General features: G+C 47.7%; 1 protein-coding gene across 1 annotated transcript in view; it reads right to left on the reverse strand.

Annotated features, from left to right (window-relative positions):
* The window catches only part of BAIAP2L1 (BAR/IMD domain containing adaptor protein 2 like 1), a 106,145-nt gene extending 84,942 nt beyond the window's left edge, over positions 1-21,203 (reverse strand). The window contains exon 1 of the mRNA XM_002817703.6: positions 20,816-21,203. Coding sequence (XP_002817749.5) covers positions 20,816-20,866 — 51 coding nt within the window. The 5' untranslated portion in view covers positions 20,867-21,203. The remainder of the gene's footprint in view (positions 1-20,815) is intronic.
* Between the last annotated feature and the right edge of the window lie 3,037 nt (positions 21,204-24,240).

The following is a 24,240-nucleotide window of genomic DNA, read 5'->3' on the forward strand; positions in this document are numbered from 1 at the left end:
CAAAACTTAGCCGGGCATGGTGGCGAGAGCCTGTAATCCCAGCTACTCAGGAGGCTGAGGTAGGAAAATCACTTGAACCTGGGAGGCGGAGGTTGCAGTGAGCCGACATCCGGCCACTGCACTCCAGCCCAGGCAAGAGTGCAAGACTCCGTCTAAAAAAAAAAAAAAAATTTGTGAGAGTGTAGAATCCACAACCACCTGTAGTCCCCACAAGAATTACTAACAGTTGGCCAGGCGTGGTGGCTCACGCCTGTAATCCCAGCACTTTGGGAGGCCGAGGCTGGCAGATCACCTGAGGTAAGGAGTTTGAGACCAGCCTGACCAATATGGAGAAACCCCGTCTCTACTAAAAATACAAAATTAGCCGGGCATGGTGGCGGGCACCTCTAATCCCAGCTACTCAGGAGGCTGAGACAGGAGAATCGCTTGAATCTGGGAGGCAGAGGTTGTGGTGATCACGCCCCCGCACTCCAGCCTGGGCAACAAAAGCGAAACTCCATCTCAAAAAAAAAAAAAAAAAAAAAAAAAAAAAAGAAAAAAAAATTACTAATAGTTAACAGTCACTGGTTCCCTTTGCTGAAAAAGCACTAAAGCACTAGAGATAAAAGGACAGGACGCCTTAGTCACCCCATCCAAGTCTCATAACCCTTTCTTTTCTCCCCTGGGGGAGCCACTAATTCAGACTGCTGTTAAATATCTAGCCAATATTTTATATTTTCACACACACGTATATATTTAGTCAAGATTAACATAAAATTTTGCTTTGTGTGTTAAAAAATACTTACATAAATCCTTAAATGGTATCACATAATACATTTCACTCTTACATCTTACTTCTTTATTCAGTGTTATACTTCTGAGATCTGCTCACCTTGGTCTGTACTGACCAAGGTTCTTCCTATTTAACTTCTACACGGTATCCCTTTATGATGGTTTAAGTGTCCACGTAGCAAAGCTACAGCATTCAGTCAATTAAACACTAATCTAGGCTGGGCATGGGAGCTCATGCCTGTAATCCCAGCACTTTGGGAGGCTGAGGCAGGAGGATGGCTTGAGCCCAGGAGTTGAGATCAGCCTGGGCAACATAGTGAGACCCTGTCTCTACCAAAAACAACAAAAAAAATTAGCCAGGTGGGGTGGCATGGCGTGTGCTTGTGGTCCCAGCTACTTAGAGGCTGAGGTGGGAGAATTGCGTGAGGTCGAGGTCACAGCGAGCCACGATCGCACAACCATACTCCAACCTGAGCAACAGAGGGAGACCTTGTCTCAAAAAACAGAACAAAACCAACCCACTGGCTGGGAGCGGTGGCTCATGCCTGTAATCCCAGCACTTTGGGAGGCCGAGGCGGGCAGAACACCTGAGGTCAGGAGTTTGAGACCAGCCTGACCAACATGGAGAAATCCCATCTTTACAAAAAAAAAAAAAGCTGGGTGTGGTGGTGCATGCCTGTAATCTCAGCTACTCCGGGGGCTGAGGCAGGAGAATCACTTGAACCCGGGAGGCGGAGGTTGCGGTGAGCTGAGATTATGCCATTGTACTCCAGCCTAGGCAACAAGAACAAAACTCCATCTCAAACAACAACAAACCAACCCACTAATCTAACACAGTGTTGTCTAAACACAGTGTTGCTATAAAGGTATTTTGTAGATATGGTCAACATCTACACTACAACTTTTATTTAAAGTTGACTTTAAATAAAAGATTATCTTCAATAATCAGGGTGGGTGTAATCTAATCAGTCGAAAGCCTTAAGGACAAATTGAGGTTTCCCTAAGGAAGAAGATATTCTGCTTAAGGGTTGCAAAACCAGCTCCCAGGCTGCCCTACAGATCTTGGACCAGTCAGCCCCACAATCATGGAAGCCGATTTCTTGAAATAAATCTTTTCATTTATATATAGATATACATATACATATATATCCCATCATATAAAGAGACTGCATTTTACCCATCTATTTCTTGACTGACAGGCATTTACATGGCTTACAAGCTTCTGCTAATGACAATGACGTGGTAAGGAATGATACATGTCTCCTTGTACATACAGGTAAGAATTTACCCAGAAACAGAACTGCAGAGACACAGGGTATGTGACAGATTTCTCCATTTTGTTAGATACTCCCAAATTTGAAGACAGCAACTGTAGCCATTTCCGTGCCGGGAACCACTGTGCCAAAGTACTGTTTTGCCACGTTCTCCCCAACACTTGGTACTGTCATACTTTTTGCCTGTTTGATAGGCAAACAATAGTATCTTTTAAAAAGTACCATACACTAGGCCAGGCCCGGTGGCTCAAGCCTGTAATCCCAGCACTTTGGGAGGCCAAGGCGGGCGGATCACCAGAGGTCGGGAGATCGAGATCAGCCTGGCTAACATGGTGAAACCCCATTTCTACTAAATATACAAAATTAGCTGGGTGTGGTGGCACGCGCCTGTAATCCCAGCTACTCAGGAGGCTGAGGCAGGAGAATCGCTTGAACCCGGGAGGCAGAAGTTGCAGTGAGCCAGGATCTCACCACTGACTCTCCAGCCTGGGCGACAGAGTGAGACTCGGTCTCCAAAAAAAAAAGAGCAAAACAAAAAAAGGCCGGCTCACACCTGTAATCCCAGCACTTTGGGAGGCCGAGACGGGCGGATCACCTGAGGTCAGGAGTTCAAGATCAGCCTGGCCAACACATAGTGAAACCCCATCTCTACTAAAAAAATACAAACATTAGCTGGGCGTGGTGGCGCATGCCTATAGTTCCAGCTACTTGGGAAGCTGAGGCAGGAGAATTGCTTGAACCTAGGAGGCGGAGGTTGCAGTGAGCCGGGATTGCGCCATTGCACTCCAGCCTGGGCAACAGAGCGAGACTCTCTCAAAAAAAAACAAACAAAAACAAAAACAAAAACGAACAGAAAAAAGTGCCATACACTATTTCTCATCAGCATTAAAAAATAACACATGACTGGAAATAGCTAAGCATGGGGAGAGAAATGATGAAAGGTAGTTTCCTGGTGTGTTTTAGCCTCAGTTCTCAGGTCTATCATAAGTGAATGTCATCAGTGACTTCTGTCCTTTTAACACAGGGTGGGAAGAGGCATTGAAAGCCAGGACATTGCCTGCAGCTGCATGCTCCACCTGGGTTTGGGCTGAGGCACGCTGGCCTCCGGGCTGTTCTCCAAACAGGTCACATCCATTCCCACAAACTCTCAGAGACACCTTCCTTGACCTCTTCCACAAATGGTGGCAACCCCAGCCTCTCTCTAGCTCTGTTCCTGGCTTCTCTTTCTTTACAGTGCTTATCATACTGTATAAGATATTCCCTATCTGTTTACTCTCTTTCTCCTTGGTAGAAACTACATGTAATCAAGGCTAGGGATCTTTTTTTTTTTTTCTTTTTAAGACTGAGTCTTGCTCTGTCACCCAGGATGGAGTACAGTGGCGTGATCTCGGCTCACTGCAACCTCTGCCTCCCAGGTTCAAGCAATTCTCGTGCCTCAGCCTCTCCAGTAGCTGGGACTATAGGCACACACCACCACATCCATGGTTCAGCACTTTGGGAGGCCAAGGCAGAAGGCTCACTCTTTTTTTTTTTTTTTGAGATGGAGTCTCGCTCTGTCGCTCAGGCTGGTGTGCAGTGGCGTGATCTCGGCTCACTGCAACCTCCGCCTCCCAGTTCAATTCTGCTGCCTCAGCTTCCCGAGTAGCTGGGACTACAGGCGTCTGCCACCGCGCCTGGCTAATTTTTTGTATTTTTAGTAGAGACTGGGTTTCACTGTGTTAGCCAGGATGGTCCCGATCTCCTGACCTCGTGATCTGACCTCGTGGTTGGCCAGACTGGTCTCGAATTCCTGACCTCAGGCGATCTGCCCGCCTCAGCCTCCCAAAGTGCTGGGATTCCAGGCATGAGCCACCAAGCCTAGCCAAAGCTAGGACTCTTAATGTAACCACCATCACATTTCCAGCACCAAGAACACTGCCTGGATCATCTGATTTAATGCCTCACAGTGTCCTCAGCAGCAGCAGGTTCTGACATCTGTATTTCATAAGAGACGCCTGCACCCACGGATGAACCAGCTGCAGGCTGTACCTTCAGCTCCACCAGCTCATCTGAACACATCGCTACAGACACAAAGTCCCCGTGGGCCAATTAGCCTCGAAAATTGAGCATTAGGTAATGGTGCCACTGCTTGCAACTTCCCTAGCTCAAGGCGATAACTCCAACCAAGGTTCACAAAAGCTGCCAGGCTCGGCCTTCTACCTACTAAGTCCTAACAGGCTTACAAATCTGCAAATACCAGGGCTGTCTGTGAATTTTGCTTCCCAATCCTATGTTTTTCTAAGCTGTCATTTAAATTACCTGTTAAATACAAGGCATTAATGTGGCCTCTTAAAAAAAAGCTTGTTTAGAAACAACCCACATGTCCATCAACTGGTGAAGGAACAAAATGTGGTATATCCATTTAATAGAATATTATTCAGCCATAGAAAAGGAATAAAATATTAAGACACTCTACAACATGGATAAAACCCATTACGCTAAGAAGCCAGTCACAAAAGACCAAATACTGTATGACTCTATTTATATAAAAAGTACAGAAAAGACAAATCTGTAGAGACAGAAAATCTATTAGTGGTTGCCTGGGGCTGGAAGCGAGAATGAGTAATGATAGCAAATGGGGATGAAGGATCTTTCTGAGGTGACAAAAGTGTTAATAAATTTAAATTGTGGTGACAGCTGCACAACTTTATAAATTTACTAAAAACCATTAAATTGTACGCTTAAAATGAGTGAATTTTATAACGTATAAATTACACCTCAAAAATGCTTTTTTTTGAGATAGGGACTCTCACTCTGTCACTCAGGTTGGAGTGCAGTGGTGTGATCAGACCTCATGGTAATCTCAAATTCCCAGGCTCAAGCGATCCTTCTGCCTCAGCCTCTCATGTAGCAGGGACTTCAGGTACGCACCAACACACCCAGCTAATTTTTAAATTTTTTCTAGAGATGGGCTCTTGCCATGTTGCCCAGTGTATTAGTCTGTTTTCATGCTGCTGATAAGGACATACCCAGGACTGGGAGGAAAAAGAGGCTTCACTGGACTTACGCTTCCACGTGGCTGGTCTCAGAATCACGGTGGGAGGCGAAAGGCACTTGTAACATGGCGGCGGCAAGAGAAAATGATAAAGAAGCAAAAGCGGAAACCCCTGATTAACCCATCAGATCTTGTGAGACTTATTCACTCCATGAGGACAGTATGGTGGAAACCGCCCCCATGACTCAAATTATCTCCCACCAGGTTCCTCCCACAACACATGGAAATCATATGAATACAATTCAAAATGAGATTCGGGTGGGGACACAGAGCCAAACCACATCACCCAGGCTGGTTTCAGACTCTTGGCCTCAAGCAATCCTCCCACCTCAGCCTCCTGAAGTGCTGGGATTACGAGCATGAGCCACCATACCCGGTCCTTTTTTTTTGTTAAATAAAAAAAGGAACCACCACCACCACCGCCGCCACTACCACCATCGCCACCACCTGACCCCACCCCCCCCCCGCCCCGCCCCTTCTTCCATTACAGGCTGCTCAGGATTCAGGGATCTAAATCTCTAATGTTATGGAATGGCCACAGAGATGGGTGCCTTTGCTCATTCTTTGGTGGTCTCTAACTAGCCTGCCCACAGCACAGCCCGGCATACTGAGACACACAGGTCATCCCCCATCCTTTGGGAACATGGGTCCCAGACAGCTGGACATGCACCACTGGTCTGCAAAGCATTTATGCCTATGGAGTCGTCCACAGCCATTTCCCCTTCTAGGGTGAAAATCAATTTGACCCATTAGTAGAAAATGATAACCCAGCTATTTTGAGGCAGATCTCCAGCCGGCGTAGCAGTTGTTTTTCCAGCTATGACTGGGGAGGGAGTTTGGCAAATGTTTTTCCAGGCAAAAGTCCTTACTGTGTCCTTCTAAAAGGCGGGGTTTCTTAGGAAATCTTCAGCGCACTGAGAAAACTCTCCGTGAGAATTTCATTATGACATAATCATTGTTTTGACTTTCTTCTTTTCCCATCTTCACCCACAATCTAGGTTTTGGTTTATACAGAATTATTGCTACAAAATTGTCCTTCCAGGTGCAAAGGTCATAGCACAAAGGAAGCCAAGAGGCCTGCAGGCTTACGAGGCCCCATCCCTAGCAATGTGGCCTGAGCCTCCACTGGGCGTGCAGGTACAGTCTTTGGGCTTAGCCTGTCATAGAAGAATATTCTGAGAGTCCTGGGAGCACCTATGAGAGCCTGAGCTCTCTAAGGCCAACCAAGCAATCGGGACCAGTGTGATCATTGAAAGACATGCACCGCTGCCTCTTCTGATATATTACTAGACGCAATCACATTGCTGCGACCTTTCATTTCGTTGCTTAAAGAAACAGATTTCTGTGACAAACTCTTTGCTTCCTACTCCCTTAGGCAGCAAGAATTATTCTGCAGCTAAAGCACAATTAAGCCAAAACATGGCCCCAATACACTGAGGTAAGAAAGAAGGATGTCCTACAACTGTTCACATCTTCTGGACAAAAGTATCAAGCCCGTTAAGAAAATTAAGTCCCAGAGCTACCCCCACCCACATTAGGGTAAAAAATCTAAGGGTTTTTTTTTTTTTTTTTTTTTTGAGATGGAGTCTTGCTCTGTCGCCCAGGTTGGAGTGCAGTGGCGATATCTCAGCTCACTGCAAGTTCCACCTCCTGAGTTCACGCCATTCTCCTGCCTCAGCCTCCCGAGTAGCGGGGACTACAGGTGCCCGCCACCACGCCCGGCTTTTTGGTATTTTCAGTAGAGAGGGAGTTTCACCGTGTTAGTCAGGATAGTCTCGATCTCCTGACCTCGTGATCCGCCTGCGTCAGCCTCCCAAAGTGCTGGGATTATAGGCGTGAGCAACTGTGCCCAGCCAAAATCTAGGTTTTCAATTGTTAATTTGGAAAAAAGAGTGGGGAGGGAGAACAATGTACAGGAAAACTGAGCTCAGCCCATCTGAGAAAGTAATTTGAAGGAAAAAATAATGGTCTTTAACCTAGTTCAAGATTAGAAAATTTCAGCCAGGTACAGTGGCTCACGCCTGTAATCCCAGCACTTTGGGAGGCCAAGGCAGGAGGATTGCTTGAGGCCAGGAGTTTGAAACCAGCCTAAGCAACACAGGGAAACTGTGTCTCTACAAAAAATAAAAAAATAAAATTTAAAAAAAGACTAGAAAATTTCATTCTATTTTAATTACTAGACAAAGGTTTTACATTTGCCTATGAATGGAATCGTTCAAAATCACTTTCCCTTGTAGTTAAGTGTGGATGATTATACTAGATTTAAGGTCCACAGATACTATAACCCTATATAGTTATGTTTATTTCTTGGCAATGCCAGGAAAGCTTTCAGGTTGAAGCTTTGGCAATTAGCAAGCTATCAAACTTTGGAACAATGTCTCATCCACACCGGCCTCCATCAGATGAGGGACTGTGGAACCCTGCCCCAGAATTGAAGCAAGTTTTTAAATTCTGAACTTCAGAGGGAATAAGTAATGCCTGTAAGACTGAAGTAAAAATCATTTCTTGAAATTCCTACTAGGACAATACTAGTATCCACGTTTGCTTTGTTCTTAGAGGTACATGTTCTTATTTGAAAGAATGAAACCTGAGGTCAGGAGTTCAAGACCAGCCTGATCAACACGGTGAAACCCTGTCTCTACTAAAAATACAAAAAATTAGCCGAGCATGGTAGCACGCGCCTGTAATCCCAGCTACTTGGGAGGGTGAGGCAGGAGAATCACTTGAACCCGGGAGGCAGAGGCTGCAATGAGCTGAGATGGCGCCACCACACTCCAGCCTGGGCAAGAGACCAAGACTCTGTCTCAAAGTCTCAAAAAAGAAACAAACAAAAAAGAAAAAAAAAAAGAAAAGAATGGAAACACAACCCTTCCTATTCTAAGCTGCTGTACCAAGATGACTACCATGTAACATAACTTTAAATCTTTTTTTTTTTTTCCAGACAGAGTTTCCTTCTTGTTGACCAGGCTGGAGTGCAATGGTGCGATCTTGGCTCACCACAACCTCTGCTTCCCCAGTTCAAGCGATTCTCCTGCCTCAGCCTCCCAAGCAGCTGGGATTCCAGGCATGCGCCCCCACGCTTGGCTAATTTTTTTTGTATTTTCAGTAGAGACGGGGTTTCTCCATGTTGGTCAGGCTGGTCTCGGGAACTCCAGACCTCAGGTGATCCACCCACCTCGGCCTCCTAAAGTGCTGGGATTACAGGCATGAGCCACTGCGTCCGGCCATAACTGTCAGTCTTAAAAGTAACATTTTAACCAGAATCTGAAAATATGCCTCTTTTCTGGGATTTCCTCTTTGTGTAAGTTTGTGCATGTGTGGGAGAGACAGAGAGGTAACATGTGAATGTGTGTATACTTACGTTTCATTCCACCAACTCTGTAAAGTCTCACATTTCGGGCTTTGAAACATCATAAAAATCTACACATTTCTGTGACCTTTATTATTATGCCTACGTTGAACCCACCCCATCCTGGACTCAGGAAACACAAAGATGAATGAAGAAAGAGCTCCAGACCGGGCGTGGTGGCTCACGCCTGTAATCCCAGCACTTTGGGAGATGGAGGCGGGCAGATCACCTGAGGTCAGGAGTTTGAGACCAGCCTGGCCAACAAGGTGAAACCCTGTCTCTACTAAAAATACAAAAATTAGCTGGGCATGGTGGCATGTGCCTGTAATCCCAGCTACTCAGGAGGCTGAGGCAGGAGAATCATGTGAATCTGGGAGGCGGAGGTTGCAGTGAGCCAAGATCGCACCATTGCACTCCAGCCTGGGCAACAAGAGTGAAACTCCATCTCAGAAAAAAAAAAAAAAGAAAGAGCTCCAGTCCTTGGAAATGTACCGTCTTACACGGAAACAGGTACGAAGAAATACCAAGGCAATTCACAGAGACGTGGTGAAAATAAGAAATGCAAACACCTTGAATATTACCTTATTATCATTTAGAAATATAAAACTTAACTACAGATAAATGGCATGTATTAAGGATGAGTAATTGGTCAGTTACTGATTCTGAAACAGCTGTCAAAAGATACATACTTTGAAGGCCACAGAGTACACTAGGCTGTTTGACTAAGTGCTCTTGCCTGCCTAGTTACTGTTTTTAAAAGGTGTGTCCTGGAATAAAAAAGCAATCGATAAATTTACAGGAAGGGACATCTTATGCACTGGGTTACGTTTGTTTAGAAAGCCCCAGAGCACTGAACAGGTAACAGGAACTTTACCGGATCAAAGTACACTGACTTACTGCACTAGTTCTTTCCAAATGCCACTTTTATAGTAGTATCTGGAATCATTCTAGCTAACTTCCTTCAACCAGACTCTGTGAGACAGATCATTCTACCTTTTTTTTTTTTTTTGTGAGATGGAGTCTCGCTCTGTTGCCCAGGCTGGAGTGTAGTGGCGTGATCTCAGCTCACTGCAACCTCGGCCTCCCAGGTTCAAGCAATTCTCCTGCCTCAGCCTCCCAAGTAGCTGGGATTACAGGTGCCCGCCACCACGCCCGGGTGGTTTGTATTTTTAGTAGAGATGGGGTTTTGCCATGTTGGCCAGGCTGATGCTGAACTCCTGAACTCAGGTGATCCAACCGCCTTGGCCTCCCAAAGTGCTGGGATTACAGGGGTGAGCCATGGCACCCAACCTCATTCTATTGTCTTAAAATCGCAGCTGGGTGGGTGTGGTGGCTCATGCCTATAATTCCAGCACTCTGGGAGGCTGAAGTGGGTGATCACTTGAGGCCAGGAATTCAAGACCAGCCTGGCCAACATGGTGAAACCCCATCTCTACTTAAAATACAAAAATTAGCCAGGCATGGCGGCAGGGACCTGTAATCCCAGCTACTCAGGAGGCAGAGGTGGGAGGATTATTTGAACCGAGGAGGCGGAGGCTGCAGTGAGCCAAGATCGCGCCAACTGCACTCCAGCCTGGGTGACAGAGCGAGATTCCGTCTCAAATAAAATAAAATTGCAGCCTTTGCGATCTGAGGAATTGTTCAAAAACTTCAAATGATTTAAAAACAGTTTAAATTCTTTACTTTTATTTCTCAGATACCAGCAAGGGGAAATCATTTCTTTTTGAGACAGGGTCTTGCTCTGTTGCCCAGGCTGGAGTGCAGTGGCGCAATCTCTGCTCACTGCAGCCTCGACCTCCTGGACTCAAGCGATTCAGCCTCCAGAGTAGCTGGGATTACAGGCGCACACCCCCATGCCCAGTTAATTTTTTTGTATTTTTCGTAGACATGGGGTTTTACTATGTTGTCCAGGCTGGTCTCGAACTCCTGACCTCAAGCGAGCTGCCTACTTCAGCCTCCTAAAGTGCTGGGATTACAGGCAGGAGCCCCCACACCCAGCCAGGAATCAACATTTCTACAATGCTCTTTCCGAGAACTTTTTTTTTTTTTTGGTCTCTCATCTACTTCTCTCCTATATTCAACTTTCCAAAGGCCTTTTTTTTTTTGGAGACAGAGTCTCACTCTGTCGCCAGGCTGGAGTGCAGTGGTGCCACCTCAGCTCACTGCAACCTCTGCCTCCGGGGTTCAAGCGATTCTCCTGCCTCGGCCTCCCGAGTAGCTAGGACTACAGGCGCCTGCCACCACGCCCAACTAATTTTTTCTATTTTTAGTAGAGACGGGGTTTCACCATGTTGGCCAGGATGGTCTCGATCTATTGACTTCGTGATCTGCCCGCCTCGGCCTCCTGAAGTGCTGGGATTACAGGCGTGAGTCACTGTGCCTGGCCTTCCAAAGACTTCCTTAAAGACTTTAAATTGCCTTAAAACTCCTCTCAAACTTAACCTACATGCGTATTAAGCTTTTCCTTCTTTCTTCCCATATTGAGACAAAACAAAGTCCAAATATTGAAGTTGCAAAGGCCAGCCCCCGCTGCGACAGAGAGTAGAGAAGGAGCAAGGATGTTTAATTTACGATATGGGCAGGTCCAGGTGGAGGAGAGGGGCTGGGGCTACTAGAACTTGGGGTTGCTGTCCTGTCATAGCTATAAACTTTAGACGGGCACAGACCTTCTTTGTCTTTTCTCCAGCGTGGTTTCTGGTGGTAACCATGGTGCTTGGCACAGCTGCGGTGCTCAAGAAAACAGTTGCGGGAAGAACTCATGTTGGTGGTAAAAGCTCAGCCCGTACCTAACAGGTGCTCGCAATAACATGGCAGCTGTTATTAACGATGCGATCTCAGTGCCACTAAGGAGTTGCTGATGATTTCAGTCACCTCTGTGTGATCAGCACAGGTCTTCAGCATTTAAAACACAAAATTTTTGAGTTCTTACTATGCACCAGCACAATAAGGGATTAAATAAACCTTCAAGGGCTGGGTGCAGTGGCTCATGCCTTTAATCCCAGCACTTTGGGAGGCTGAGGTGGGAGGACTGCTTGAGCCCAGAAGTTCGAGACCAGCCTGGCCAACAAAGTGAGGCAGGCCCTGTCTCTACAAAAAAAAAAAAAAAAAAAATTAGCTAGGCGTGGTAGTGCATGCCTGTAGTCCCAGCCACTCAGAAGGCTGAGGCAGGAGAATTTGCCTGAGCCTAGGAGTTGGAGGCTGCAATAAGCTATGATCGTGCCATTTCACTCTAGCCTGGGCAACAGAGTTAAGACCCTGTCTCAAAACAAAACGACAACAACAAAAAAAACCAACAACCAAAAAAACCTTCAAGGACCATATAGTTCCTTCAGGGAGATAAAAATGTGTGCCAATATTTTCAACACTATTCTCTTATCAGCTATTTACTCAGCTCCACCTATCTCAGTCATTTGTAAATAAGGAGGCAGGTAATAAACAGATGAAAATCAATGCTCTTGGCGGGGGGTGACAGTCTAGTAAACACACACTATGCCTACTAACAGCCATAATTGAATACCTACGATGCGCCAGATGCTATTCTAAGAGCTTTCATGTATGACTGTGTTTAATCTTCACAGCAACCCTAGGAGCTATTATCATCCTTATTTACAGACTAAAGCACATCAAATGAAAGAATAGGGCATTATCAAGTACATACAACCATCGGGGATGACACAAAGGATGCACTGGTTAGCTGAAGAAGCCTTCTCAGAGGGCATAAGAGTAAGACTGAGTCTCTAAGCAGATGCCTGTAATCCCAGCTACTCGGGAGGCCAAGGCAGGAGAATCACTTGAACCCGGGAAGCGGAGGTTGCAGTGAGCCGAGATTGCACCATTTCACTCCAGACTGGGCGAACAAGAGCGAACCTCCGTTTCAAAAAAGAAGTCTACCTAACTGGCTACAGTTCAGGGAAAAACGCGCTCTCACACCATGCAGATGACAGCAGCATTTGGTGCATGCTTTCTGGAGGGCATTTTGCAATGTGGAGCAAACAGGCTTTAAAATGTACCTGCCCTTTGACCCAGAGCTCCCTTCTGGGAATGTGGCTTAAGGAAAACATCATGGATCTGCTTACGGATCTGTGCAAAGCTTTGACTGCAACCATGCCCATGGCCGCGCTGTAATAGCAAAGTACTGGCAATGATCTATGTCCAACCACGGAGGCTGATCAATAAATTATGATGAAAAATGGAGTCCTGTGCAGTCATCAAAATGATACAGCACAGAAAACTGACATGGGAATATGTACTGAAAAGTATCAGAAAAAATGACAGCAAGAGTTAGTGTTATCTCTGGTTTGCAGGATTCTGGGCACACTTATTTACACTTCTTGGTTTTTTTTGAGACAGATTTTTGCTGCCACCCAGGCTGGAGTACAGTGGCACAGTCTCGGCTCACTGCAACCTCTGCCTCCCAGGTTCAGGCAATTCTCCTGCCTCAGCATCCTGAGTAGCTGGAATTACAGGCACCCACCACCACGCCTAGCTGATTTTTATTTATAGATATAGATATATATATGTAATTTTTGTATTTTTAGTAGAGATGGGGTTTCGCCATGTTGGCTAGGCTGGTCTCAAACTCCTGACCTCAGGTGATCCATCCTCCTCAGCCTCCCACAGTGCTGGGATTACAGGCATGAGCCACTGCACCCAGCCATGAAAGGGTTTTATTACATAAGGGATGTTGAAAGCACAGATGAACCCTATTTAAACTGGAGTGCTCGGAGGAGGGTGCAAAGTTATGGTTAACTGCATTTTCTTGTTAATTAAATATTAATGAAAATATCTTCCTTTTCTTTTTATGTAACTTTTCTTTTCTTTTTTATTTATTTATTTTTTTTTGAGATGGAGTCTCCCTCTGTCGCCCAGGCTGGAGTGCAGTGGCATGATCTCAGCTCACTGCAAGCTCCGCCTCCTGGGTTCACGCCATTCTCCCGCCTCAGCCTCCTGAGTAGCTGGGACTACAGGCGCCCGCCACCACGCCTGGATAATTTTTTGTATTTTTAGCAGAGACAGGGTTTCACTGTGGTCTTGATCTCCTGACCTCGCGATCTGCCTGCCTCAGCCTCCCAAAGTGCTGGGATTACAGACGTGAGCCACTGTGCCCGGTTTATGTAACTTTTCTTGAAAATGTACCTACTTTGGGCCAGGCACAGTGAGGGGCTCACGCCTGTAATCCCAGCACTTTGGGAGGCCGAGGCGGGTGGATCACCTGAAGTCGGGAGTTCGAGACCAGCCTGACCAACGTGGTGAAACCCTGTCTCTACTAAAAATATAAAAATTAGGCCAGGCGTGGTGGCTCACGCCTGTAATCCCAGCACTTTGGGAGGCCAAGGTGGGCAGATCACGAGGTCAGGAGATGGAGACCATCCTGGCTAACACGGTGAAACCCCATCTCTACTAAAAATACAAAAAATTATCCGGGCATGGTGGCGGGCGCCAGTAGCCCCAGCTACTCGGGAGACTGAGACATGAGAATGGCGTGAACCCAGGAGGCGGTGCTTGCAGTGAGCCGAGATCTCGCCACTGCACTCCAGCCTGGGCGACAGGGAGACTCCGTCTAAAAAAAAAAAAAAAAAAAAAAAAAAAAACCCCACACACAAAACAAAAAAAAAAACCCTTTCATGCATTCAGTTTTGATAGTTTTAGAGTCTAATGAACTTCAGTTTATGTCTTCCTCTGGTGACTACCACAACTGTACAGCCTCTCTCAGACCAGAATTTCCTAGGTCTTGGTTTGTCTTCTGACATGAAGGATTTCCCACAGGGCTCCCTGCCAAGGTTACAGACACCCTACAGAGAAATAGCAGATCACCAGCAGGCCTGGAACAAACGATTTTGTTTGTGTTTACTTAAAATTCTTTTTTTTTGCACATACCCACAGGAATGGCAAAAATTAAAAGGATGGGAAATAGCAGCAGCTGGCAAGGATGAAGAGCAACTGGAACTCTCATACTCTGCTGGTGGAATGGCAACTGGTGCGTCACTATGGAAAATCAATCAGCAGTTTCTCCTAAAGCAAAATATTTGAATGTCTAATACTCAGCCAGTCTGCTCCTGTGTCTCTATCCAAGAGAAATGAGGGCCTATGGCCATCAGACATGAGCCAGAACATTCATAAAGCACGACTCATAATATCTTGGAATAGTCTGAAAATAATCCCAGCTGGGCGCAGTGGCTCACGCCTGCAATCCCAGCACTTCGGGAGGCCGAGGCAGGCGAATCACCTGAGGTTGGGAGTTTGAGACCAGCCTGGCCAACATGGTGAAACCCTGTCTCTACTAAAAATACAAAAATTAGCCGGTGTGGTGGCAGGCACCTGTAACCCCAGCTACTCGGGAGGCCAAGACAGGAGAATCACTTGAACCCGGGAGGCAAGGGTTGTAATGAGCCGAGATCACACCACTGCACTTGAGCCTGGGTGACAGAGCAAGACTCCATCTCAAAAAAACAAAACAAAACAAAAAAAACAAAGAAAATAATCCCAGCCAGGTGTGGTGGCTCATGCCTGTAAGCCCAGAACTTTGGGAGGCTGAGGCAGGTGGATCACGAGGTCAGGAGTTCAAGACCAGCCTGACCAACATGGTGAAACCCAATCTCTACTAAAAAAATACAAAAATTAGCTGGGCATGGTGGCATACGCCTGTAATCCCAGCTACTCAGGAGTCTGAGGGAGGAGAATCACTTGAACCTGGGAGGTGGATGTTGCAGTGAGCCAAGACTGAGCCACTGCACCCCAGCCTGGGCGAGAGAGCAAGACTCCGTCTCAAAAAAAAAAGTTAGGAGAGGGGCTACCCTTGGAGGGGTGCAGCAACTGCGAGGTGGCACGAGGGGGACTTCAGGGGGTGGCCATGGTTTGCTTCTTGATCTGGGTGGTGGTTACACAGGTGTGTTCAGTTTGTGACAATTTAGTGAGCTATGTATACTTAAGCATAACTTTATGTATATTGCTATTCAATAAAGTTTTAAAAACGAATTTTAAAATATATTTGCATGTGTCAGCAGATAAGTTAAACTAAATTTTATGCAGCTTTTATAACTTATTTTTAAGTTATAATATTAAGTTGGAATTATTACAGCTTTGAATACAGGCCTGTAATCCCAGCACTTTGGGAAGCCGAGGCACGCAGATTACTTGAGCTCAGGAGTGCGTGACCAGCCTGGGCAACACAGCAAGACACCGTCTCTACCAAAAATAAAACAAGAGCCGGGCATGGTGGTGCATGTGGTCCCAGCTACATGCCTGTAGCTTTTGATTTACATTTGTGACACTATTTCAGTTTTGGGTATTAATTCTTGTCTTGCACAGACCTCCAAGGGAAACCTAATGTGCACGGAATTAAAACAAATTCGATTTTATTTTCTTCAACATTCCGCACAGTTTTTAGTCAAAAAATAATCATTTTTTCTTGAGATGAGGTCTCACTCTGTTGCCCAGGCAGGAGTACAGTGGCACCATCTCAGTACTGCAACCTCTGCCTCCTGGCCTCAAGTGATCCTCCCACTTCAGCCTACTGAGGAGCTGGGACCCCAGGCACGCACCACCACACCCGACTAATTTTTGTATCTTTGTAGAGATAGGGTCTCACTACATTACCCAGGCTGGCCTCGAACTCCTGGGCTCAAGCAATCCACCTATCTTGACCCACCAAAGTGCTGGGATTACAGGCATGAGCCACCGTTCCTAGCCTCATTTTATTAAGAGAGTTTGTTCAAAACATGCCAATGATGATGAATTAACAGAATGACAGAAAATTCCAGTGACACCTTAGATCGCCACATTATGAAAATGTATTTGGTTTGTGCATCTTTGGTCACTGGAAACTAAATTACCATACAAACAAAGGCATGGGAAGTGGGATGTGGCAGCCGGTCACTAAGAGACTCTAGGACTCAGTTTCTCAATCTGGTTAACAACTAGCCTGGCCAACATGGTGAAACCCTGCTTCTATCAAAAAATGCAAAAATTTGCCAGGTGTGGCGGCTGTAGTCCCGGCTACTCGGGAGGCTGAGGTGGGAGAATTGCTTGAAAGTGGGAGGTGGAGGTTGCAGAGCTGCAATTGCACCACTGCACTCCAGCCTGAGCAACAAAGCAAGACCCTGTCTCAAAAATAAATAAATAAAAATAGTTAAGCCAACACAATCCACATTCACCTGGAGGGCTGACGTTTACTTAGAATTAAGCACTCTATGAAAAGTATCATCGGAGGGCGCCGGGAGCCTAGCAAAGGACAGGTGCGTCACACATTAAATGGATAAATGTCCATTCATTCAACAAATACGCATGCCTACTATGTGCCAGGAACTGTTCTAAGTGGTTGGAATACAAAAACAAAAACAAAGCTCATTGCCTTGTAGAGCTCACATTCTAGTTGGGGTGGGAAGAGAGGGAAAGAAACATAAGAAATAAATACATCACATAGCCTATTCTAAGGTAGTGTTATGGGGGAAGGTAATGTAGCCTAAGGTGGGGCTGGGAGATGGATGGAGGCGTCTGCAATCTGAGAGTTTGAGCATGCTTCCTTGAGGTGACATTGAAAGGCTTCTGTCACATCTCCCCTTTGACTCTCTGTTAGCAAGATTCCTGTAGGCAGGACATCCCTGGATGCTGCCACACCCGTTCTTCCTCCACTTCTTAAGCCTTTTTTTTTGAGATGGAGTCTCGCTCTGTCGCCCAGGCTGGAGTGCAGTGGCGCGATCTTGGCTTACTGCAACCTCCGACTCCCTGGTTCAAGCGATTATCCTGCCTCAGCCTCCCAAGTAGCTGGGATTACAGGCACGTGCCACCATGCCCGGCTAATTTTTGTATTTTCAGTAGAGACAGGGTTTCAACATGTTGGCCAGGAGGGTCTCAATCTCCTGACCTCATGATCTGCCTGCCCACCTCGGCCTCCCAAAGTGCTGGGATTCAGGCATGAGCCACCGCGCCGGGCCCTACTTCCTAAGTCTTTAACAGTTCTTCTAGGAAGGCTGTGGCTACTCTTAATTAAGGGTTTTTTTGAACTTCTTCCTCTACCATGAGAGCACATACTCATCAGAAAACCATGCAAAATCACAACAAGCTTTTGAGGGCAAATTATGGGCATGCTATAAAGTGTGGAGGAGAGAGATTTTTGGCTGAACTCTAATTAGTAACAGCAACATTACTTGACATTTTGGGGCTTATAACATCATTTGTTTATGAAGTAGTAAAATACACACATCCTCCTGGGAGTTAGCATGGATCTCCACTAATCATTTGCCTACGTATACATTTTAGACATTTCAGCAAATGTGTACACAGCATATATTTAAGGATAATTGATATTGGCTACAGAGGATCACGCTACTTTATAATTCCTCCTTTTCTCTAAAGAATTTATCCCTTTATTTCAAAATTGGAAAAACCTGAGTTTTTTTAAAAAAAAACAACTAAAATCCATACTAGCAAGTCATTAAAAAATCATTTGCAGGTGGCTTTTGTAAACACACCTGGTTGGGTTGCATTTCTATTAGTAAAATATGGTAGATGGTTAGGTAACATAGAGGACATCTCTTCTTAAAAGCACTAGATTCATCAACACTGCCAGATTTTTGCCATATTAAGCTTAAATTGTTTTCAGCTTGAACATCATGGGGCAGGGCGGGATAGGGGGAAGAACCCAATACAGGGGCGGGAAAAGGTTTTTCGGACTCCCAAATTAAAATTTCACTTTGCATTGCCAAAGCCAAAGCATGGGCTAGCAGCCTTCACTATTTCATAGATTACATAAACTTGTAGTCTGATGTTGTAAATATCCTACCACCTGGACATTAAAAAAAAAAAAAAAGGTCCCAAAACACTAACAAGGAAATAGTAATTAAAATCAACAAACATTTAGTGAGCTTTCTAGTTTGCTTTCAGACACCTGGCAATGGAAAATTATCAGGTACTGGTCTTTGATCTCCATTTACATTGCCTTATGTCTATAAATACGTATAACCAAAATGATGAAATCCACACTTTTTCCCTGCCGTTTCCGTTCTTTGGGTAGTAAGACATGCCCAAGTGGTTGGCATTTGTGACGCTGCAATTTGCCTCGGTACGGTCCCTCTAAGGAGTTATTACTAAAAGTCTACGTCAGGAAGAAGCGGGAGAAAAAAAAGCAACGTTTAACTCAGAACACCTGACTGCTGGTCTCAAGCTGCAATCGCAGCTCAGACTGGGAAGATACACAGGGCTCTGTTCTTGGAGGAAGGGCGGAAGGCAGTGGTGTTCTGTATTTTTGCACCCCAGTGGATATCAGACTCTGCCTCAAATTTGCAATGGCCTGCGTTCCTCAATTACACAGTTTTTCCTTCACTGACAGTCAACAGGGCAGCTACTACTTACTTTCCAGGTCTGAGTCTGGCAGAAAGAACGTTTTATTTACACACTTGGTCAGCACCCCACACCTCATGCAGCAACGTCTTCCGGATCATTTAAATAGTAGCAATCTCAATACAAACGTAGGACTTCAACATTCGAATTTCCCAAATTTCTAAAGATCGCCCTCTATGAAGGCAACACACGAACAGGAAGAGTTTTTGGTCACAGTGACTGAGCATCAAAAACGCTGTGTCAACTGTGTCTACTCTCCCTACCTGTAAGGCATAATTTATATGTGACAGTATACACTTTGTGTGTTAGGATAAATGGAACGGATCTCTCGGATTTCAATATATAACAAAAATGTTCATGTTCTTCTCTTACTTTCACTCAACAAAAGTTAATGGACTCCTCTGATTTTAGGAATTCAGACCTTGAAAACCCAGAAACTAAAATTTTAGGGTTAAAAAAGTCTATCAAAATGACCAAACTTCCTGATTCAAGCACCAGGGACAGAAAAAAGATAAAACACACCAACCAACCAACCGACCGACCATTTGTTTATAACCTTAAACATGCCTATACATGAACTTAGAGAACATTAAAGTTTCAAGGGTTCGAAGCGCCTAGGCTGAATTAAAACAAAAGTTGTTTTGTGTTCTATTAATAGCAGATGATTAACAGATATCTTATTTCACCTGGAATTCATTTATAAGTATGTAAACTAAACTGGCCACTAATCCTAAGTCTCTGTCTGTTTCTGGAAAAATTCTCTCCTAATACATGCAAAGTTAAGAGACCGGCTATCAACGCATTCCTTAAGGTTAGGTCAATTTCATTAAAACCTCGGTTGTTCTTTGACTTCAAGAACCTCACCAAATAACCCATATATAAAAGCCAAGTTCAACTGAAAGCTGGGAGAGGAAGGGTCTAAGGAGGAGGGCATTTCCCTGGAGAACGCCCAGAGCTCGGCTTACCTGGCGATCCTAATTACAGGGGAGTTTCACCCCCACATTCTTGGGCGCTTTCTTTTCTTAGAGGAAACTCGAGCTTGTGTCTTTGGTCCCTGAGGGCTTAAACCCGGCAGCCAGGCCAGCGCGGGTCACTGATTCCAAGATGTTGGGAGGAGGACGTGGGCCCCACCGACGCACAACAGACCCCTCCCCAACCTAAGTGCACTAGTTGTAAAATGTGTAGCTGGTCAGGGGATGGGGGACGGTCTCCAGAGCTCTGAGGGTCAGGGAAGAGCGGAAGGGACTAGGAGAAGGGACGGGGAGGAGAAGGGACTGGGGAGGCGGAGAAGGTCCAGGAGAGGAGGGGGAGACAAGGGGAGGGAAGGAGGAAGAACCAAGAGGAGGGGGAAGGAGAGGGAGGAGGGGGAAGGAGGGAGGAGGGGGAAGGAGGGAGGAGGAGGAAGGAGGGAGGAGGGGGAAGGAGGGAGGAGGGGGAAGGAGAGGGAGGAGGGGAAAGGAGAGGGAGGAGGGGAAAGGAGAGGGAGGAGGGGGAAGGAGAGGGAGGAGGGGGAAGGAGAGGGAGGAGGGGGAAGGAGAGGGAGGAGGAGGAAGGAGAGGGAGGAGGGGGATGGACTGGGGAGGAGGGGAAGAGGGGAGAAGAAGGGACAGGGGAGGGGGGGAGACACACGGGGGAGAAGGAAGAACCAGGAGGAGGGGAGGGACAGGGACGAGGGGCAGGGGAGGAGGGAGAGTGAACGGGGAGCGGAGGGGCAGAGGGAGAGGTACAGGGTGGAGGGAAAGAGAGACAGGGAAGAAGCACAGGGAGGACGGAGAGGGAAGGAGGAGGAAAAGTCGGGGGGAGAGGATGGGGAGGGACTGGGAGGAGGGAGAGGGCCGGGGGGGGCAAGAAGAGGGGCTGTGGAGGCCCAGGGGAGGAGTGGGAGAGTCCGGGCGAGGTGGAAGGACGGGGGGAGGGGAGCCCGGGGGGAGGGGAGTCCGGGGGGAGGGGAGCCCGGGGGGGGGGGGAAAGACCTTCCCGCGTAAAGTCCCCTTCTGACCCCCAAGGTGGAAAGCCCTGACCTCCCTGAGCCCCGGGCCCTGGGCTTACCCGGTAGGTGCTCTCCGTGAGCCGGTTCACCTCCTCGGGCCCCCGGGACATGGCTGCGGCCGCCGGGCGAGCAAGCGCGGGAGGACGCGGCTGGGCCTCGTGGCCGCCGGACTCCGGACAGCGGGAGCGCCGGGGCGCGACTAAGGGGCTCTGGAGGGTCGGCCGCTGCCGCAGCTGTCGGCCCGAGAGTGCCCGCGCGCGCCTCCGCTGCCAAAATGTCAAAACTTGCGGCGGCGCCGCCCTGGCCTTCTGCGAGGAGCAGAGGAGAAGCGGCCGGACGCCGCCCGAGGAAGCGGGGCGGGCCGGGCCGCCCCACCTGAGGCAGGCGGGGCGGACAGGGGCGGGGCCGCGGGGCCGGAGGGGCGGGGCGGCCCCACCTGAGGCGGCCTGGAGAGCGGGGCCGGGCCGGGGTGGGCGGGGAAGAGGCGGGGCCGGGCAGCTGGAACGGGCGTGGCCAGAGGGAAGCGGGCCCGAGTGGGCGGGGTCACCCCACCTGTGGAGGACAGGGCAGGGAGGCCACGGTGCGCCCCCTCGCGGCTCTCCCAGAGCTCCGGCGACGTAGGGCCCGAGACACTGGAGTGGGAACCGGTGTGGAGTGGGCTGCTCGTTTTGCTGTTTTGCTAGGGCAAGGGCAGCCTGGGGGTGTTTAGACTGTGGTCCTGGAGCCCTTGTTTGCCTCGCGTGGTGCTGGCCCCGGGGACCCCGAGGCCCACGCCCTCCATGAGGGCTTCCTTCAAACTCTGCGTTTTGGGGACCAAGGGAAAAGGGGCCACATTCCCCAGTTGTATTGATTTCCCTGATTGAGCTCTCCCTGCCTTGCCGCTCACTGACCCCAAAAGTTAGAGGGATCCGTGAGGGGCATGGGCCCTCCTAGGTGGAGAAAGCGGGCTGCCACTTGCAGTTTTGAAAGCTCCTGATATATCAAAAAATTAATAAATGCCAGGGTCTAGTTACCGAAATGTTAGTACTTTTTTTTTGAGATGGAGTCTCACTCTGTCGCCTAGGCTGGAGTGCACTGGTGCGATCTCAGCTTGCTGCAACCTCCGCTTCCCGGGTTCAAGCGATTCTCCTGCCTGCCATAAGCCATCCTGCCTGGCCCACAGTTAGAAGCTTTTTGTTTGTTTGTTTTTGAGACAGAGTTTCACTCTTGTCCCTCAGGCTGGAGTGCAGTGGTGCTATCTCAGCTTGCTGCAATCTCTGCCTCCCAGGTGTAAGCAATTCTCCTGCCTCGGCCTCCGGAGTAGCTGAGATTACAGGTGCACGTGCCACCACACCAGGCTAATTTTTTTGTACTTTTAGTAGAGACGGGGTTTCACCATGTTGGCCAGGCTGTTCCCGAACTCCTAACCTCAGGTGATCCGCCCGCCTCAGCCTCCCAAAGTGCTGGGATTACAGGCGTGAACCACCGTGCCCGGCCCGGTAATACATTTTTAAACTTTACATTCACAACGACCTTTAACTCAATGCAATGTAACCATGCTACTCACGAGATTGTTGTAGGGTTTAGAAAACCACCTGAGCTGAGGTGTTAGGGAAACCTCTCTTCTTGTCATCACTCAAACTCTGTGGAGGTGTGTGGCTCCTGGGCTCCCTATTTTGTTTCCATCCCGGCCTCAGCCCTGCCCAAGGGTGAGGCAGCTGCCTTCTCTGGGCCTCTTTTCCAGGAGTATGTACCTTGGGCTGGGTGACAGCCTTCTCCCCAGTAAGGACCACCATTTAGCACCTGAGACCCGCACCCAACAAGGGCAGAGGTCTTATTCTGATTTTTTAAAACCTCTGGGCTTGGTGGCTCATGCCTGTAATCCTAGCACTTTGGGAGGCCAAGGCAGGGGGATCACTTGAAGTCAGGAGTTCGAGACCAGCCTAGCCAACATGGTGAAACCGCCCCGCCCCTGTCTCTACTAAAAATACAAAAACTAGCCAGGCATGGTCGCACGTGCACCTGTAATCTCAGCTACTTGGGAAGCTGAGGCAGGAGAATTGCTTAAACCTGGGAGGCAGAGATTGCAGCGAGCTGAGATAGCACCACTGCACTCCAGCCTGAGGGACAAGAGCAAAACTCTGTCTCAAAAACAAACAAACAAAAAGCTTCTATCTGGGGGCCAGGCAGGATGGCTCATGCCTGTAATCCCAGCACTTTGGGAGACCAAGGCAGGAGGACTGGTTGAGTCTAGGAGTTTGAGATCAGCCTAGGCAATATAGGGAGCCCATCCCCATCTCTACAAAAAATATAATTAAAAACATTAGCCAAGTGTGATGGTGTGCATCTGTAGTCCCAGCTATTCCGGAGGCTGAGGTAGGAGGATGGCTTGAGCTCAAGAGGTTGCAGTGAGCTGTGATCGTGCCACTGCATTCCAGCCTGGGCCACAGAGTGAGACTCTGTTTCAAAAAACAAACAAAAATGCCAAAACGTCTATGTGAGTGCAATTGCATCTTTTATGGGCTGTTAAGATGTGAGACTTCTGGCCAGGCACGGTGGCTCACACCTGTAATGCCAGCACTTCAGGAGACTGAGGCAGGCAGATCACCTGAGGTCAGGAGTTTGAGACCAGCCTGACCAACATGGAGAAACCCTGTCTATACTAAAAATACAACATTGGCCGAGTTTGATGGTGCATGCCTATAATCCCAGCTACTCAGCAGGCTGAGGCAGGAGAATCACTTGAACCTGGGAGGCTGAGGTTGTGGTGAGTGAGATCACGCCATTGCACTCCAGCCTGGGCAACAAGAGCGAAAATTTGTCTCAAAAAAAAAAAAAAAGAAAGATGTGAGACTTCTAATCTTGTGATAAAGTTCACTAGGAAATGTACACAGTGACCCAATGAAGGCACTGTGTGGCCCAGATGGGAACACAGATGGGAGCACCAAGAGGATGAGTACCACTGGACTTAGAACAGAAACCACCACTCGGACTTGGGGACTGTTTTATCGGGTTTTGCAAGCTATAAAACATATCATGCGGCCAGGCACGGCGGCTCATGCCTGTAATCTCAGCACTTTGGGAGGCCAAGGTGGGTGGATCACTTGGGGTTAGGAGTTAGAGACCAGCCTCACCAATATGGTGAAACCCCGTCTCTACTAAAAATACAAAAATTAGCCAGATGTGGTGGCAGGCACCTGTAGTCCCAGCTACTTGGGAGGCTGAGACAGGAGAAGTGCTTGAACCCGGGAGGCGGAGGTTACAGTGAGCCGAGATCTCATGCCACTGCACTCCAGCCTGGGCAAGAGAGCAAGACTCTGTCTCAAAACAAACAAGCAAACAAAAAAAACTTATCATTCTTGGGAACCAAAAGGTTATGTGTTCCTGATGTTAGGGGGAAATAACACATCAGTCCCAAGTTTCTGGCAATGGAAGCAGGTGCCTCCTTTCTTAACAGATTTACAGTATTTAGTTCATGAGGTTTGCCAACTGGGTTTCACTTCCC

Source organism: Pongo abelii, chromosome 6 (genome assembly GCF_028885655.2).
Source record: "Pongo abelii isolate AG06213 chromosome 6, NHGRI_mPonAbe1-v2.0_pri, whole genome shotgun sequence".
Lineage (NCBI taxonomy): Eukaryota > Metazoa > Chordata > Mammalia > Primates > Hominidae > Pongo > Pongo abelii.